We start from the raw sequence: 19,148 nt of genomic DNA, 5'->3' as shown, positions 1-19,148 counted from the left end.
AAAGTTTGCTGTTGCCTGCGGAACAATGATTGTACCCAGGCGTGCACTTCTTCGTTCGAAGCAAATCGACGGGCACGAATGACTCTCTTCAGGGCTCTAAAAGTATTAAATCATATAGGGAGAGATCAGGACCATGTGGAGGATGTGTAAGGGCTTCCCAGCGAAACCTCCGCAGCGTACTCCAAGCAGCATTGACAACATGTGGTCGGGCGATAACTTTTAAAACAGTTAACACTTTACTTACTTTTTTTCCTTCCGTATTGTTTTCATTTGACTGCCCCTTATACTACCTAAGTTTCAAGCTATGCTGACACTCTAAGAGTTCGAATCCCTTTCTTTAGCATTCAGTAAGTGCATACGCCTGCCAATACCACCAATTTCACAGGCTCAGATGTCGGTTCTCGACAGCGGTACTTCAAATATTTGTGTCAGTAGCGCTATCGCTGGGTTGGAATCATCACTTCGCACTGGAAGTCCTCAGGCGTGAAACATGATTTCTACAGCATCAGCAATTACTGTATAATTTACATACCCAATCGTATTTAACCAACAGGCAGACATAAACTCAGATTGATCTCACACTACGATATCGTATCTCTCAAGTCAATTATTCATCAACATATTTAGAAAAGTACTGTCTCGTTGACTGCGACGTAACGTAAACAAACACTGAAAAGCAGCTTAAAAACTGTGGAAATGTCTTACGCCGATAATTTGTCTATTGTATCCATATTAGACTCCCCGACATGAAGCTTATGAAACAAAAATCTTCCTGAACTAGAACACACAACATTACTAGCACTTTTGATAATAACCTCCAACTACATAAAGTACATCTGAGGTTACAGCGGGAATACCAAACATTCAAGTTTTACCTCCTTCGTAGAGGCGATAACGAATATCAAGGAAATTGAAGAATGAGAATACTAAATTGGGTCATTTGAGCTCCATAAAAGCAATTAATAAAGAAAATAAGTAAATATGCTTTTCGAATGATGCTGCCTAATTTATTGAATTTTTGTGTTCAATTTTTCATGTAACTTGTTTCATCTGTTTCGAAGCCAAGCTAAGAACTTCATCAACAAAAATTCAGCGTTTGTGTGAGGTAAACCTTATTCTATAGCAGAAAATAGACCGTAAAACCCACTCACCTGAGGCCGTCGCTCCCAAGATAATACAAATCAGGAAGCTCTTCATTTTCGTCAACACTTCGCTCTGACAAGACATCAGATGAATTCCCCTTTTATACACTAAGTTATGCTGCAATTTCAGAATTACCCGCGGCAACCTTATCTTCTGCGTAACTTCATATCTTTCTGATAACACACCACTTGTACACTCTGTAATTCATGTCATGATTTATATAATCTCTTGTTAGCTGGTGCAACTTATCTTGAAAGTATCTACTTTATACTGCTCATTGAAAAATTAATCTGGACACAGGACTTCAATGCTCCCATTCTCCATGTATATTAATTTCCTTGTAGCAGCAGCTATTCATGCTGTTCTCACACCTGAAATTCTGCTAGAGTAGTAGCGTCATATGCTGTGTCAATACAACAAAGACGGTATTTTCTTTAATAATCTAATTAGCTGTATTTAAATTGGCTAGAAGGTTTAAACTATTTGAAATTTTTCTTATCTCGTCTTCCTTTCTAGCATCTTTGAGAAGTTAAAACTCAGACTGAAAAACCGTGGTCCGATCGTGATTCCATCCCACGCTTTATCAAATGGTTCAAATGGCTCTACGTACTGCGGGACTTAACATCTGAGGCCATCAGTTCCCTAGACTTAGAACTGCTTAAACCTAACTAACGGAAGGACATCACACACATCCATGCCCGAGGCAGGATTCGAATTTGCGACCGTAGCAGCCGCGTGATTCCGGACTGAAGTGCCTAGAACCGCTCGACCACAGCGGCCGGCCAAGCTTTATCGTTAGGTCCCCAGTTCCGACTCTGCTATTGAAAACTTGTTTTTATCAACGTACTAGCTGAGTACCGACATTGCCCTGGTTTTCATTCATCCCAACAAGAAATCGACTGTCTCTTAATAAAATTTTCAATTTAACTTTTAAGTAATAAGGCTTAATTTTTTCATTAGGACGAGAAGTCCACCTCCTCCTTCCCTTCCTCTGTCCATATCCCTCATCCCTTCTATCTGTACGTCTCCACCCCCAACTGTCCATCTCCTCCTGCCCCTTCACTCTCCTTCTCCCCTTCTCTCTTTGTCAATCTGCTCCTTCCCCCTCTGTACATCGTCTCTTCCACACTCCATTTCCTCCTCCCCTTCTATTTGTTAATCTCCTCCTACTTGACTGTCTATACATCGCCTTCTCCCACCCTCTGTCCATTTCCTCCTCCCACCTCTCCCTTTTCGGCTCCACCTGTTTCCTCTGACCTCTCTCTGTGTATCTTCTCCTCTTTCCCTTCTCTGGACATTTCCTCTTGCCCCTCTGTCTGTCCATATCCCTCTCCCCTTCTGTTCGACTACTCCTTCCCCATCTCTCCGCCTACCTCTTCTTCCTCATGTCTCTGTCCATCTCCATTCCTTCCACTATCCATCTCCTTATCTCCCCTCCCTCTGTCCAATTGCCCCTCCGCTATCTCTGTCCATCTCACCCTCGTCGTATCTATACCTATCTCCTTCCCCCTTGCTGTCTGTTCATATCCTCGTCCGTCCTTCTTTCTCCAATTTATCGCGCTTACTCCAATAGGAGGGTAGCGTTTCTTACCACTTCTGTATTTCTTTCCATATATGTGTACCAAATCTGACGGAAATTGTTCCAGGGATTTAGGATGAGCTTCTTCCCCTTGACTGCCCCTGTGGACCCATGTCAAACATACAGGGTGATTTTTTTCACATTGTACAAACGTTAGGATACGGAACAAAAAATGTCTAATGATGTCCGCACATGCATGGTTTCCATGCTAGAGACCATTTTTTCAATCATATTTTGTCACAGAGACTGCGGTATAGCACACATAGTGTGTGCGTGGTTTCCTCCTAGAGGGTGGTAACTGTTCCTCATACGTCATGCCCTAGCATCCTCTCCTGCCACAGTAATTTGTAATGTTGTGTCCCATTTCTCTTGCTGACTCACCTTGTAGTGGATCTGATACAGAGTTGTATAGAACGCTTCCGTATTCGAGTTGATAGCTTGCCGGCAAGGTGTTTACGTACGGGAAGGAAATGACAACAGGCGACGGGCAGCAAGGTTGTATCAGGAGACCTATCGCCGCCGACAGAAACCAGAACGTTCAATGTTTGCAACAATTTTTCGGTGTTTGTCTGAGAAGGGTCGTTTCAGGAAGCACAGAATCATAAAGGACGTATCCAAAATATTCGGACACCACACTTAGAGGAATATGTAATTAACACTGTGGAAGGCGAACGACACGTCAGTACCAGGCATTTCACTCGCCAGTACAAGGTAAGCCAGACGATCGTGTGGAACACTCTGCATGACAATTGTTACTACCTTATCACTTACAGCGTGTGCAGGGCTTACTAGCGACAGACTTTCCCCATCAGGAACAGTTTTGTCACTGGTTTCTTCACCAGGCAACCGCGATTCCGGAATCTGTGTCACCCACACTATTCACAGATGAGGCCACTAATACGCGGCGACGTATCTTCGACTTTCATAACAGTCATCTATGGGATAGTATGCAGAAGGTGATAGCGAATCATTAGCATCGATGCAGCCGGAATGTATCGGCCGGGATAATTGTCGACCGTATTTTGTGACCAGTCTTCCTTCCACGTCGCCTAACAGGCCGGAACTATCTGCTTTTCTTGTGGATGACTTGTCTCCCCTGGAAGTGGCGTTGATGATTTGAAGGGTTATGTGACCCCTACATGATGGTGCTCCAGCCGATTTTGCCGGCCGCATCTAAATCGTATCTTCCCTGGTCGATGGATAGGACGAAGGAGTCCAGTTGCCAGTTGCATGGCCTGCACGTTCACCGCATCTTAACCCGTGCAATTTCTGGTTACACGGGCCATCTCAAAAGTATCGCGTATGCAGAGGCCATTACAGATGTGGATACGCTGGAGCAGCTTATTCATGCTGCCTTTCACACTATTCGGATGCAACCTTGCCGATGTGAACGTGTGGGACAGAATGTGCTATAGCGCGTACACGCATGCACTGAGACACAGGGATACCATTTTCAACACATACTGTAACTGTGTCTGCATGGCCGGCCTTTGTGACCGAGCGGTTCTAGGCGCTTCAGTCACGAACCGCACTGCTGCTGTGGTCGCAGGTTCGAATCCTGCCTCGGGCATGGGACCGAGCGAGGTGGCGCAGTGGTTAGCACACTGGACTCGCATTCGGGAGGACGACGGTTCAATCCCGCCTCCGGCCATCCTGATTTAGGTTTTCCGTGATTTCCCTAAATCGCTTCAGGCAAATGCCGGGATGGTTCCTTTGAAAGGGCACGGCCGATTTCCTTCCCCCTCCTTCCCTCACCCGAGCTTGCGCTCCGTCTCTAATGACCTCGTTGTCGACGGGACGTTAAACACTAATATCCTCCTCCCCCTCCTCGGGCGTGGATGTGTGTGATGTCCTTACGTTAGTTAGGTTTAAGTAGTTCTAAGTCTAGGGAACTGACGGCCTCAGATGTTAAGTCCCATAGTACGTAGAGACATTTGAACCATTTGATAAAGCGTGGGATGGAATCACGATCGGACCACGGTTTTTCAGTCTGAGTTTAAACTTCTCAAAGATGTAAAGAGGCGCCAGAAACTAGTTCTAATTCAACGTCAAACTGTAGGTGTCTTTTCTCTAGGTAGTTAACAACTGCCAGTCAAGGACACGCAAGTTGCCGAGCTGGATGTGTAGCTACGCCTGCTCGGTAACGGTGTGGCCATCCTCTGTCATAAAAGAACTGATTGAAGTTCTCATCCATGAAATTTAATGGATGTCATGCGACATTCGCACACAACTGATGTAGGCAAAACGTCGGAGATACAGATGGATAAAAAAAAGTGGTGTCTCATTGAAAGACATGCACCGTACTATTGGGCCGCACTGTATTAGTACACCAATTTTGTTTCCGTGAATACATTTCCATTAAAAGCTTATTTTTCTCCTTAGCAGAGAGAAGAATTAACTTAAGCTGCTAGAAAGATACTTCTGGACAAATTCAGTGTAGGAAAATTCAGTAGAGCTTGAGTTGATGAACGCTTTTTTTTTCGCGAGCTTAGGGCGAGACTGAAGACTAAGAGCGTCCACAAAATATATTACCGTGGCCAATGACGCACGCCGTGCCGAGGCTCTCGCCTCAAAGATGGCCGTTCCTAATCGTGGTAGGAAGAAACCTCAACAAATCAGTATTAGACTGGAGAGAGGAGAAGCGATATTGGTGTAAAATTACTGAACATCAGACTCTGTGCTAGTGTTCTGAATTAAATTCCATTTCATATGTCACAACGTTGATGCTGATCTGTCGATCGCATTGAGACGTTAAATTTGGCGATGAGCAACAGGACGAGGTTCCTTAAAATCTTTGACGCCGTCGTCGACACTGCTCTGACGATCCAATCCTTCTCTAAGGACGTCGTACGGTTGCAGCTCCAATGAACGTGTTCTGACCTCTTTGCACTATAATGAGACCTCAGTCCTTACGCTAGTACACAGAGTCGAACCACTAACATCGTTCAAAACTGTTCGACGAAATGTGAAAGCGATCTGAAGCAGCAAGGGGTGTTTAGACTCTCTTGTGACGTAGGTGTCAGCGATTTGGGGGGGTGGGGTGGGGTGCAGAGGGGGGGGATAGCGAACGGGTTCAATATTTACATATCCATGAATAAAACAGAGTCCCCCTAAGACGTTACAGTTCGGCAACACCGTCGGTACAATCCTCATAGGTTTGTTGAGGACTCAAAAATTCACCTGTATAGAGACAACCCTGGACCGATATATAGGCTGCTGCGAGTAAGCAATCCCTTAGACACCCCTTAGATTCAGTAGGGAGTCGCAGTGGTTGTCTCCCATAGGTGCCTAAGAATCAGTCAAGCATTGTCTCTTTGCAGGTACGTATTTAAAGTGTGAAATAAAGATGCATGAGAAAAATATTTCAATACACAAAATCGCATAAATTAGTTTTTATTAGCAACAACCGGTTTAGGCGATTGACCCTTTCATCTCCTGGTCTGTAGCGTAATGCATACACAGGGAAAATTTCTCGTATCACGATCTATGAAAAAATATTTGAGAACATTACAAACACGGAACTCGAAACTGCACATTTAATACCTTCAAAAAATTTTGCATATAAAACGTGTTCGATATTGAGTTACCACTACATACCATCGTGGTGCCACAACATGACTTGCTGTGTAGCACCTCTTATAACAATTACTTTTTAAGGATATGCGAATGTATATCTTCCATTTTCGTATTTGTAATGTGAAACGAATCTTTTTCCTCAAATATATTTTCCTAAATCGTGGTAGGAGGTATTTTCCAGGTATATGCACTGTGTTATAGAGCAGAGGATGACATATACAACCGTCTCAACCTGTTGTCATCAATAAAGACTAATTTATGCCATCTTTGGCACAAAGTCTTTTCGCAAGTAAAAACATAGATTTCTCCATCAAAGATCACAGTATGAGAAAATTCAGTCAAATTGCATTGGTACATTGGTGGCTAATTCATGCACATGTCATTGTCGCATTCTTCCCCCCCCCCCCCCCTCCGGGACGCTATCCCTAAAGTGAGCAGATAGAAGAGGGAGTGACACAGAAGGGATGAAAAAGCATAAACACCCTTTGCTGCTTCGTATCACGTTCAAATTTCGTCGAATGATATTGAATGGCATCTAGAAATTCCACCTTCTATACTACAGCAAAACTGCAGTCACACTACACAGTAAGAGGTGCGATCGCGTTAACTGGGACTGTAGCCCTACGAAATGCTTAGAGAAGGACTGAATCATCCATCAGTCTGTTGCACGTCATTTCCAACTGTGAAATGTGTCTAAATGAAAGCCCCAAGGGAAGGGGTAGCTTTAATGACACAGCTTATGCCTTTCCGCGTCGTTTCTGAGCGGCGGTGTGTTTGAGATGTTCTCCTTCGCCACTCATAAGAAAACCTTCTCATCGTGTGACACGTCCACTGTGGCATTGGGTAGAATTCTGATGAAATTTGGTGTCACTGTGACCTCGGTAGCCCACTTTACACCTGTCATGAACTTCTAAGCTCTTACCGTTTACCTTACGTGTCGACACATTGGTGTCTGAAGTATCGCCGAGCCCTAGGTTCTGGGCGCCACGCTTTTGTACTGTTACAGATGAAGGGTGTACAAATCTGTGAGCCAAGAGTCACAGTCCTGCGTCACAGTGGGGTAAAATGAGGGGGCTTCAAAAAAGCGACCCTTTCACTATGTATTTAACTGATGATTTAAGTACTTCCACAACTGATTATTACTAACTTAAATATCCACTGGAAATTAGTTATTATAGCAATCTTATCTTGAGTCTACAATCATCTATCTCGTGCTTTTCGCTTTTAGTATATTAATGTCTTGCCATTACCAAAACACTTCACACTTGAGAAAAAGGTTAGGTGTGTTAATGGATCACTGACGCAAATTATTCTTGTTAATTAATTATATATACAGGGAGTAAACATGTTTCACGTGTTGCAATTACGTCAGCAGCATATATTTGTCCACTATGAATGAACTTTGTAGTTAATTAGTGTGTGACGACAACTCACACAGTCAAACTGCCTCTAATACTAATGGAATTTTTATCTCTTCATGCGTCATTCTTGCTTTTATCGACACCGCTACCACAGTCGCATGTTGAGAAACGGTGCAGTAGTACTGACTCCTGTACGAAGACAACTCACACAATCAAACTGCCTCTAATACTAATGGAATTTTTATCTCTTCATGCGTCATTCTTGCTTTTATCGACACCGCTACCACAGTCGCTTGTTGAGAAACGGTGCGGTAGTACTGACTCCTGTACGAAGACAATTCACACACTCAGACTGCCTCCAATACTGATGAGATTGTCCGCAGCTCGCGGTCTAGTGGCTAGCGTTGCTGCCTATGGATCACGGGGTCCCGGGTTCGATTCCCGGCCGGCTTGTGGATATTTTCTGCCCGGGGACTGGGTGTTTGTATTTTCCTCATTATTTCATCATCATCATCATCACCATCACCATTCGTGACAATGGCTAGAATGGACTGCGTAAAAATTGGACTGTGTCAAAATTGGGACTTTGTACGGGCGTTGATGACCGCGCAGTTGAGTGCCCTACAAACCAAACACCATCATAAAGTAATTGGATTTTTATATCTTCATGCGTCGTTCTTGCCTTTAACGACACCGCTACCACAGCCGCTTGTTGAGAAACGGTGCAGTAATACTGATATCTTAAGCTGACTCTCAACGTCGAGAATATGTCCGTCTCAGACCCATGCGTCCAACTAAGCTGGCAATGGGCGGTTTACCGTTCATGAACATCAAACGGTGTCGTTCTGTCTCGCATTAATTTTTTGAAATCGTCACTGTTCTCTTTATACATTGAAGGGAAAAAAAAGTAGAGTAATGAAATTTCGGGAATGCGTTTGTTTAGGTAACATATACAAGTGATTAACATTGGATGATCAAAGGTTAAAGTAAGTGCGAGGTAAGTCATTGCAAATGTGGAATACTGCAACGTTAAAAACCAGTGTAAGAGCTGGAGTGTTGAATGCAATCATGCAAACGTGCATGCGTTGTGTTGTACAGGTGCCGGATTTCAGTTTGTGGGTTGGAGTTCCATGCATGCTGCATTTGGTCGGACAACACAGGGACGGCTAACGCTAGTTGTCTTCCCATGATATTCTGTATGTGCCCGATTGCAGACAGATCTTACGATAGAGAAGGCCAAGACAACATGTCGACACTGATACGTGGAAGTGAGTCATCCTGTTGGTTAACGCCGGTCTCGGTGGCCGAGCGGTTCTAGGCGCTTCTTCAGTCTGGAACCGCGCGACTGCTACAGGGTAGGTTCGAATCCTGCCTCGGGCACGGATGTGTGTGCTGTATTAAGGTTAGTTAGGTATAAGTATTGTAAGTTCTAGGGGACTGATGACCTCAGATGTTAAGTTGCATAGCACTCAGAGCCATTTTTTGTTGGTTAACGCCACCTGGAATGGTGCCCGCCTGCTTAGCTAGTTGGTAACGTGCTCTCCTCCCATGGAAGTGTGCCCGGGTTCGATCAGACTACGTGTTTGTATTTCTCCGCTCGGGGACTGAGTGTTGTGTTGTCCTCATTATCATTTCATCCTCATCACCGGTGTGCAAGTCGCACAATGTGGCGTCGAATGAAATAAGATTTGCTCTTGCCGGCCGAACTTCTCCTAATAGCAGCCTCCCGGCCAACGACGCCATACGCTCATTCCATTTTTTACGTGGAATGGCAGCACAACAGATCGAAGCACTAGACGGACCTACAGATTGCAGTCAGGGTGTGTGGGATAAAAACGAGTGTGCTTCTGTTGTCATACGAAATCGCACTCCACCGTAACGCCATGTGTGGGCCCAGTGTGTCTAGCACGCAGACAGAATGGTCGGAGGCCGCCAACTGGCTTACTTATAACCAATACACAGCCCTCACTGGCACCGAGGCAGAACCGGCTTTCATCAGAAAACATAACAGACCTCCACCCCGCCCTCGAATGATGTCGAAAATTGTGGTGGTCTCTGATCAGTGGAATCCGCGTGACTCGAAGCTGTCCTTGAAGTAACCGATTTATAAGAGTTCATTGTGTCGCTGTGGTGTCAACTGCTGCTGCAGATGCACTGCGATGTGCCAGAGCTACACACTGACATAATGGTCTTCTCTCTCTGAAGTGCCACACGGTCGTCCAGACCCTGGTCTTCTTGTGTTCGAGCGAGTACATTTCCGTGACCATCGCTGCCAGCTATCACGTACAGTGGCTACATTCCTGCCAAATCTTTCTGCGGTATCGCGGGAGGAACATCCAATTTCTCGTAGCCCTATTACACGACCTCATTCAAACTTAGTGATGTGCTGAAATGGCGTCTTTGCCTTCTAAAAGGCATTCTTGACTAACATCAACTCATCACGTCCAGTGACCAAGGTAACTAAACCTTACGACGAGTACACAGTGTGTTTGACGCAATCCTAATTTGCATCTTAAGGGTGGCGCTATTAGCGCCTGTCTAACGCGACTGCTGCGAAATATGAATAGACATCGTTTTTCAGCTGTAGAAACACGCCTACCAACTTTTGCTTACGACTAGCAACTCCTTTTTGGCAATGAGATTATTTTCCGTTACTGTAGTTAGGATATGATAGCTGAGTCAAACTTGATCAAAAACTTTCGCGCATATTGTCACACATCGAATCACAAACAAAACTATATTTCTGATGTTCTTATGTCAAGAAACGGTAGCGCACTTTAATTTCATTTTACTGAATAATGTGGAACGTGCATTTAAGTGTCCCTGTGCGAATGCATGAGCCAGGAGGAAAGAGCGGCAAGATTACGCTACTTGCGTGGGCTACAATAAGTAGTCAACGATGGCCACTTTTTACTTATCACTGTCGCAACGTGTGGTTCACAAGTTCTTAGGCGATTTCTGGTAATGTACGATGAGATAATGTTTTCCTATTTCTTGCCAGGGCAACGAATCAGCACTTTGCTGCGACATGGGAGAATAATATATATAATATATAATATATATAATATATATACGCATTACTGTATGAGGTTCCTGAGAGTCTCACTGAATGGTTAACTTTTTCTTTATTTTGTCAACTATAATTAAAAGAGAAAAATATGGGTTGTTGATTTTTTGTACAGAGCAACATGCAATCTTCGGAATATCTTTCCTTAAAGTATAGGGTTTTCCAAATTAACTGATCTGAATCACGCTCAGAAATTATCCTAGATCTTTGAGGCTTCCTATTCCTACTGATTCTCTTACGCAAGAACTCGACAAAAGATAAGGGGACGAGGCGAAATATCCTCGGTCCCTGTGGAACACTGAATCTCTTAGGAGAAAGACGGCTTATTTGACGGGGTAATTCCCAGTCAGATAAACGCAATTTGTGCAACGTTTTTCCAACAAGTAGATTTCATCCCTGATATGTTATTCGGGAAATGTCTACAAATCCCTATATGCTTGTACCATAACCTCGCTTATGGAAATAAAACGTTTGCTAGAAGGATTCCAAACTAGGCGAGAATTGAGGATCTTTCAAACATTCGTACTTCAAGTCCCACGGATATCACAGAACGAAAGTACGTTTGCGGGCTGGTTCACTATCCTGAGCAGCAATGTCAACCATTATTGCAGTGCAGGTTGTCAATAAGAAATCAAAACATCTCAATCTCACAAACACTTCCTATAAGCTTTCCCTTAAATGAATGCAACTTTTTCCTTTTTTCCGTGTTGGGTCACCGGATTTCATTTTGGTAGCTGTTTCGTTTCTAGTGTAAAATGGTGTAACCATGACTGACCTATTGCAACAAAGCAGCTCGCAAAATTAGCGTTCCGTTCAAATAGTCCGAATGGTTCTTACAAACATAGTTTCATATTTGTTTCTAGTTAGTATTAAAAAGAATTGAAATTTATATTGCAGATAGCTTGTTTGCAGTTAATTCTTTATTTCAAATATTTAGTACTTCTTCTTCTGAAAAGTCAAGGACATTAGCTGTTTCGTACGTGTTCAGTAACTGATAAAATCCTGGCTTTTTATTAGTGGCTGAAATTTGTGAACGCAGCCACCTTTCAACTCCTTAAAATCCTTTAAATTTTATAACTATTGAAGGCTAAGATATTTCACTTAACCCAACTGAACAAAATGCGATAGTTTCAATTTACTGTTAACACAGAATGAATTAGGGCAAATATCAATTAATAACAATCTGTTGTATTCTTGTTGTCTTCTACCAAGCCTCTCTACCCACGGCAACCTCCTCGAGTACACTGCAAGGCCCCACTGGTTCGCTGATACCATTTGTCCAGGACATGGTCGTCTGCCACGTTTCCATTTGCCATCTTCTTATTTTTGCTGGAAATGTTCTTGTCACACCAAAAAACGTTCTTACATCCTGTAGAGGCCAGCAGTGGTTGGACTCTACGGTGGGCATTGGAGCTGAGCTGTCAGATGTCAGGAAGTCATTACACATCCTTGAGTGTGATGACTGTGAAGCGGCGAGTAAAGGCTTTTGCGTCATCCGACGTTTCGCCATGAAAACACTTTTGATAAAAATATTTATTTTTCTGCTCAGCATACAACAGTGGTGATGATGCTCGGAAAAGAAACGTCCCCAAAGTGTAAATTGTATACAGACGGCTAGAAAGTGCTACCGTGCGAGTGGCTTGTTCTCACTGGCTACCTGTGACACCGCTCTGCCAGTGAAATAGTGACGGAAGCGACTCTGGAATGGAAGCTGACTCCAGAAGCGGGCAGCAGCTAGAGTTGTAAAACCACCGTAGGCTACCGTAGAGTATCGGAAACAAGCGTAGAATAAAGTCATTTTCCTAGCAGCCTTTGTCAATTAAGATCGTAAACATGTTACTTTAGGTGTGTTGCATATTTGTCGGGAATTACCTCATTTCGATCACATTTCTTTGCGTAGGCGATGAGTGTAAGTGAGGATGTACACACATCAGAAAAAGTTTTGCATCACCCCACTTCCCATAACTTTTAAAGATAGACGTTGACTAAGGATATTGTATCACACATAATCCCTTTGACTATTCAGAGATGTCACTAAACCCGTCCAAAAATGTAAAAAACCACTCATGAGCAGTTCCTATTAGATGGAGGGGGTACGACAGCCGATCAGTTCCAGTCAGGAAGGAGGTACATGGCTCATGTTGTCTGTAGTTCAACCATGACTAGACGGTCAGTACCGCGGTTCGATCGCGTCCGGATTGTTACTTTCTGCCAGGAGGGGCTCTCAACAAGGGTGTAACGTTGTTACTTTAATTTGCTATGAAAGCGGTACTGATAGACAATAAAGGCAGGTTAAAGCTGTGAGCTGTCTGGGGAAGTTAACCTTGCATTACTGAGCAACTGTTTCACCAGGCATCCAGTCTAGCTTACCGAATTCCCAACCAGACTAACATTAATTATAATCTTTTAATAGTCATACGACAACCGGTGATATATGTATAAAAAAGAGAATTTAAATAAAAAGATATAAATCAGTTTATATTTGGAAATTTATTTTAACATTGATCATTGAAATTTCAGCATATTAACCGTGAGTCGTAACTAAGCTGGTGCCTTATTTAGGACTGTGAACATGTGAGTTTGTAATCTTACGGAACACATCAAATAGGGAGCCAAGATTGGGAGACTACATACAACACTGTATTCATAAAATAACACACAAAGAACGTTGAAACATATGCAAGAGGAAATTAACCACAACCAACCGATTCAATTTTCACCCAAAGAAGTTACGTTCGTAGCGCAATCCTGTCCGTCATGTAATTACCACACACTGGTATACTAAATTCATACTAACTCTCTGTGAAATCTTCCCGAAAAGAATAGCTGAGGGCTACGTTGATGCTTTCACCACATGCTTCACGTGGTCAACTTGGTTTACACAAAGAGTGTAACTCCACAATAATTTTGATAATTAAAATAAATTACATCGAAATGCAATTTACTAAAGAAAAACCTTGAACTGGTTACTATCGTCTTACTATTAACCTGATGGGTCAAACAGTTATATAGGCATGTGGTACTGGTCTCGCAAAGTACACCCCACGTGGGTTGAACATAAAGAAAAGTTGCTATATTGAAAAATATTGTCAAGACGAGACGTTATAATCACACAAGCATTCGCATTTAAGATTAATGATCTTAGTTAGAGTTACTGATCAACACGTGGTTCCACTTTACTCACAAAGTAGTGACAAAGCAACTACCGGAAGATATTCTGAACTTCACACGCGAATTACACTGCGTTGCAATTTAAGATAACATTAGATATTTTAGAGATAAACCTGAAATAAAGGTATTAAATTTTCAGTTTGGCTGAACTTAAGAAATCCATTGTCCTGCGGACTTAGCAGACACGCGCTTAGCCGGAGATCTTACCACTTCAGACGCTCGCCGCGGACAGACTGACCTGCGCTCCTACCGAGCGTGCTTCCCAGATAGAAACCGAAGTGACCAGAGAGACAGCTTCCTATGCCAATATGACAAGAGACGGACATGCTAAGAATGGAAACCTCTCTGCTTTTAGAAAGCGTAGCTACCTGTTCCGACGTTGGTCCTACTGTTCTCTAGCAGACAGGCTTGTCTGCTACCCTCAAGCATGCAACTAGAAACACATTTGCTCATTCATCCTATCACACAGAAGGGAAGGGGGATGACAGTATCTTATCATATATAGTATATAAAAGAAAGCGGATGTAGGTTACGTATGAGACTGTGTGACATGAATTACATATAAACTGTGTTTTAAGTGTAGTAGTGTGACAGATCGTTCTTGTTTATGTGTAAAAGTAACACGTTTCACTGCTCAGTCTCCTCCCAGATAGTCAGAAATACCACAGTAAATTTAGAAGAGGAATTTATGCCGTAAATGACAACAGATTTAAGAAATTAACATGAAATGAATCCAACAGGGACCTTTCAAGGGGAGTGTCCAGGCGTCTCGGACTGAAACAAACCGATGTTGTTCGGACATGGAGGTGACACAGCGAGACAGGAACTGTCGATGACATGCCTCGCTCAGGCCACCAAGGGCTGCTACTGCAGTGGATGACCGCTACCTACGGATTATGGCTCTGAAGAACCCTGACAACAACGCGAGCATGTTGAATAATGCTTTTCGCGCAGTCACAAGACGTCGTGTTACGACTCAAAATGTGAGCAATAGGCTGCATGACGCGCAAATTCACTCCCGACGTCCATGGCGAGGTCCTTCTTTGCAACCACGACACCATACAGCGCGGTACAGATGGGCCGAACAACACGCCGAATGGACCGCTTAGGATTGGCATCACGCTCTCTTCATCGATGAGTGTCGCATATGCCTTCAACCAGACAATTGTCGAAGACGAGTTTGGAGGAAACTCGGTCAAGCTAAACGCCTTTGGCACACTGTCCAGCGAGCGCAGCAAGGTGAAGGTTCCCTCCTGTTTTGGGGTGCGATTATGTGGGGCCGTCATACGCCGCTAGTGATCATGGAAAGCGCGAAACGGCTGTGCGACACGTGAATGCCATCCTCCGACCGATAGTGCAACCATATTGGTATCATATTGGGGAGGCATTCGGCGTCATGGAAGACAATTCGCGCCACCATCATGCCCAGCTTGTGAATGACTTCCTTCAGGATAACGACAGAGCTCGACTAGAGTGTCCAGCATGTTCTCCAGACATTAACCCTATTGAAAATGCCTGGGATGGGTTGGAAAAGGCTGTTTATGGACTACATGACCCGCCAACCACTCTGAGAGATCTACGCCGAATCGCCATTGACTAGTGGGAGAATCTGGGCACACAGAGCCTTGGTGAACTTGTGGATAGTACGCCACGACAAATACAGGCATTCGTCAATGCAAGAGGACATGCTACTGATTATTAGAGGTACCGGAGTGTACAGAAATCTGGACCACCACTTCTGAAGGTCTTGCTGTATATTGGTACGACATACAATGTGTGGTTTTCATGAGCATTAGAAAGGGCATAAATGATGTTTTGTTTATCTCTATTCCAATTTTTGGTACAGGTCCCGAAACTCTCGGAGCCTAGGTGATGCAAAACATTCTTTTTGATGTGTCTATGATGAGCCACGTAACCTAGAAACATTTTTATTCTACACAGGTATTCTCGTCTCCGTTACTTAAAAATGAGCAGCATTTACAAGCAAAATTGAAATTGTAAACGTTCAATTCATCTTTTAATCTAGAACTATTGATTTGCAACGGGAAATGGAAGGTTGTTGTATTAAAAATAAAGAAGAACAGATTTGTCATACAATATTAGAAAACGCAATTGCGTCAAGTAGAGATAAAATTAAGAAAGATTGCGAAACAAAAAGAGATCAAACTCCACTTCAGTATTTCGTGCAGTTTATATAACACATGTTTCTGCTACTCATAAACAACTTCGAAGTTATCGGTGATAACTAGAAACTCTTGCCTTTCATCACCATGTGCAACATTCTATTTAGTTCAAAATAACATTTTTTATGTTTGTGCATGTGAACTGTGTTGTATCAAAAGTAATTGCATGAATATATAGTATCGCAGAAGCTACGCAATCAAGTAATTTTTATTACTTATAAATTGCTTTTCATATATTGTAAAAACATAAAATACGCAATGAACTAACGTTGATCTTATGCGGTTCTGATTATGATCAAAACAAACAAAAAAACAACAAAGAGAAGTCGTCTGCTCTCATTTTGTCCCTCAGACATTCATTTATATTTCTTTTCCTGACAAAGCTAAGAATACTACCACTAACCATACCATTTAATACACAATGTGATCAAAAGTATCCGGACACCCCAAGAAACATACATTTTTCATATTAGATGCATTGTGGTGCCACCTACTGCCAGGCACTCCACATCAGCTACCTCAGTAGTCATTAGACATCGTGAGAGAGCAGTATGGGTCGCTCCGTGAAACTCACGACTTCGAAAGTGATCAGGTGACTGGGCGTCACTTGTGTCACACCTCTGTACGCGAGATTTCCACACTTCTAAACATTACTAGGTCCACTGAGTCCGATGCAAAAGTGAAGAGACACGTACTGCACAAAAGCGTACAGGCCACCCTCGTCTGTAGACTGACAGAGGCCGCCGACAGTTGAAGAGGGTCGTAATGTGTAATAGGCAGACATCTATCCAGACCGTTACACAGGAATTCCAAACTGCATCAGGATCCACTGCAAGTACGCAGGTGAGGAAACTTGGATTTCATGGTTGAGCAGCTTCTCATAAGCCACACATCACACCAGTAAATGCCAACTGACGCCTCTGTTGGTTAAAAAGCGTACACATTGGTCGATTGAACAATAGAAAAACGTTGTGTGGAGTGATGAGTCACGGTACACAATGGGGCGATCTGACGGCAGGGTGTAAGTATGACGAATGCCGGTGAACGTCATCTGCCAGCGTGTGTAGTGCGAACAGTAAAATTCGGAGGCGGTGGTGTTATGGTGTGGTCGTGTTTTTCATAGAGGGTGCTTGCATCCCTTGTTGTTTTGCTTGGTACCATCACAGCACAAACCTACATTGATGTTTTAAGCACCTTCTTGCTTCCCACTGTTGAAGAGCAATTCAGGGTTGGCTATTGCATCTTTCAACACGATCGAGCATCTGTTCATAATGTACGGCCTGTGGCGGAGTGATTACACGACAATAACATCCCTTTAACGGACGGGCCTGCACACAGTCCTGACCTGAATCCTGTAGAATACCTTTGGGATGTTTTGGAACGCTGACCTCGCACCAGGCCTCACCGACCGACATTGATACCTCTCCTCAGTGCAGCACGCCGTGAAGAATGGACTGCTATTCCCCAAGAAACCTTCCAGCACCTGACTGAACGTATGCCACCAAGAGCGGAAGTTGTAATCAAGACTGAGGGTGGGCCAACACCATACTGAATTCTAACATTACCGATACAGGGCGCTACGAATTTGTAAGTAATTTTCAGCCAGGTGTCCGGATACTTTTGATCACATAGTGTATGTCATTTGTGCACTGTACCAAAACTACCGAACTGTAGTTTTGGAAGAGCACAACTCTAGCGGCAGCCCACAACGGCTACCACTCAGACTGAACGCAGCGCATGACGGCAGCCACGCAGAAAAAAAGCAGCTGAGCAGCTTGGGGCAAGACGCGCCATTGCATGCAGAATCATGCTCTCTGCAACAGTGCCTGTCCACACAAGATGACGCAGACAGATAGGCGTTAGCCTCCACAAGCGATGTCGAGTGAACAGTTCCATTGCCCCAGTCTCAAACTGTGGACCACCAACGTAGGCCACAGCTGTAGGAAGCCTGCAGTGACTGAAGTAGGCCAGCAGGTGGTCCACTGGTTCGAGGGCGCTAAGAATGTGTTAGCGTGAACAGCAGGTCTGCAGCTAGTAGCGGCAGAGTACGGTCGTGGCAGCTTGCAGGCTCCTGTCGACTCCTCCTCGCCTCGAAGTTGGCAGCTTGCAGTCTGCATACACCTGTCTATAAACGAAATTTATACTGCCTTTGCCCATCCTTGCCAAGGTATCGATTTCCATCAAATCAGCCAAAACCGAATCATAGACTTTCTGCTGCGTCGACGCTATCACGACACTTATTCCTCTTCTGGGACAGGCTATGTGGTAACTACTCGAGGCGTGGAGACCGTAGATGTTGTATCACCAGGTAACTCCTGATGTAAGCACCTGGCCAACCTTTGGTCTTTCCCGCTTCCATGGGGCTCTTACATTAACCATTACGATATCTTTATTTTATTCACTTGTGCCCAGAAGACTAGCCTAGTAACACGCCTTTCTTCTTAAGAAAATCAGGGCCACTGGGTCAAGCTTACAGAAAGCTTATAGGCATGATTCATTAGTATCTATTTTATTTGTTTCTCCTTTGACCGGAATGCAGCATGTAAGATGATGTGATTTCTAAAGTTGTGTCGTATTTACTGTCTGAGTTAATTCTATGCAACACTGTATCTGCAGGTTCATGCAATTATGTTAGGTAATAGATATGTGCTTTGGATTTTGATGCATATATGCCATGTGGAAGGAGTGCCATGTGGAAGGGGTGCCATGTGGAAGGAGTATATAGAGTGTCTATACAAGAGCGATGTACTTGAGGACAATATTATGGAAATGGAAGAGGATGTAGATGAAGATGAAATGGGAGATACGATATTGCGTGAAGAGTTTGACAGAGCATTGAAAGACCTAAGTCGAAACAAGGCCCCGGGAGTAGACAACATTCCATTAGAACTATTGACGGCCTTGGGAGAGCCAGTCCTGACAAAACTCTACCATCTGGTGAGCAAGATGTATGAGACAGGCGAAATACCCTCAGACTTCAAGAATAATATAATAATTCCAATCCCAAAGAAAGCAGGGGTTGAGAGATGTGAAAATTACCGAACTATCAGTTTAATAAGTCGCATCAG

At 43.7% G+C, this 19,148-nt stretch overlaps 1 protein-coding gene across 2 annotated transcripts in view; it reads right to left on the bottom strand.

Annotated features, from left to right (window-relative positions):
• LOC126236208 (mite allergen Der f 3-like) overlaps positions 1-1,240 on the bottom strand; it is an 83,417-nt gene extending 82,177 nt beyond the window's left edge. For both annotated transcript variants that reach the window (XM_049945341.1, XM_049945332.1), the window contains exon 1: positions 1,152-1,240. In XM_049945341.1, the coding sequence (XP_049801298.1) occupies positions 1,152-1,227 (76 nt within the window). In that variant the 5' untranslated portion in view covers positions 1,228-1,240. The remainder of the gene's footprint in view (positions 1-1,151) is intronic.
• Positions 1,241-19,148: the final 17,908 nt, after the last annotated feature.

Source organism: Schistocerca nitens, chromosome 1 (genome assembly GCF_023898315.1).
Source record: "Schistocerca nitens isolate TAMUIC-IGC-003100 chromosome 1, iqSchNite1.1, whole genome shotgun sequence".
In the NCBI taxonomy this organism is placed as follows: domain Eukaryota; kingdom Metazoa; phylum Arthropoda; class Insecta; order Orthoptera; family Acrididae; genus Schistocerca; species Schistocerca nitens.
The sequence above is the reverse complement of the archived record's forward strand: the minus strand, read 5'-3'. Positions and strand labels throughout refer to the sequence as shown.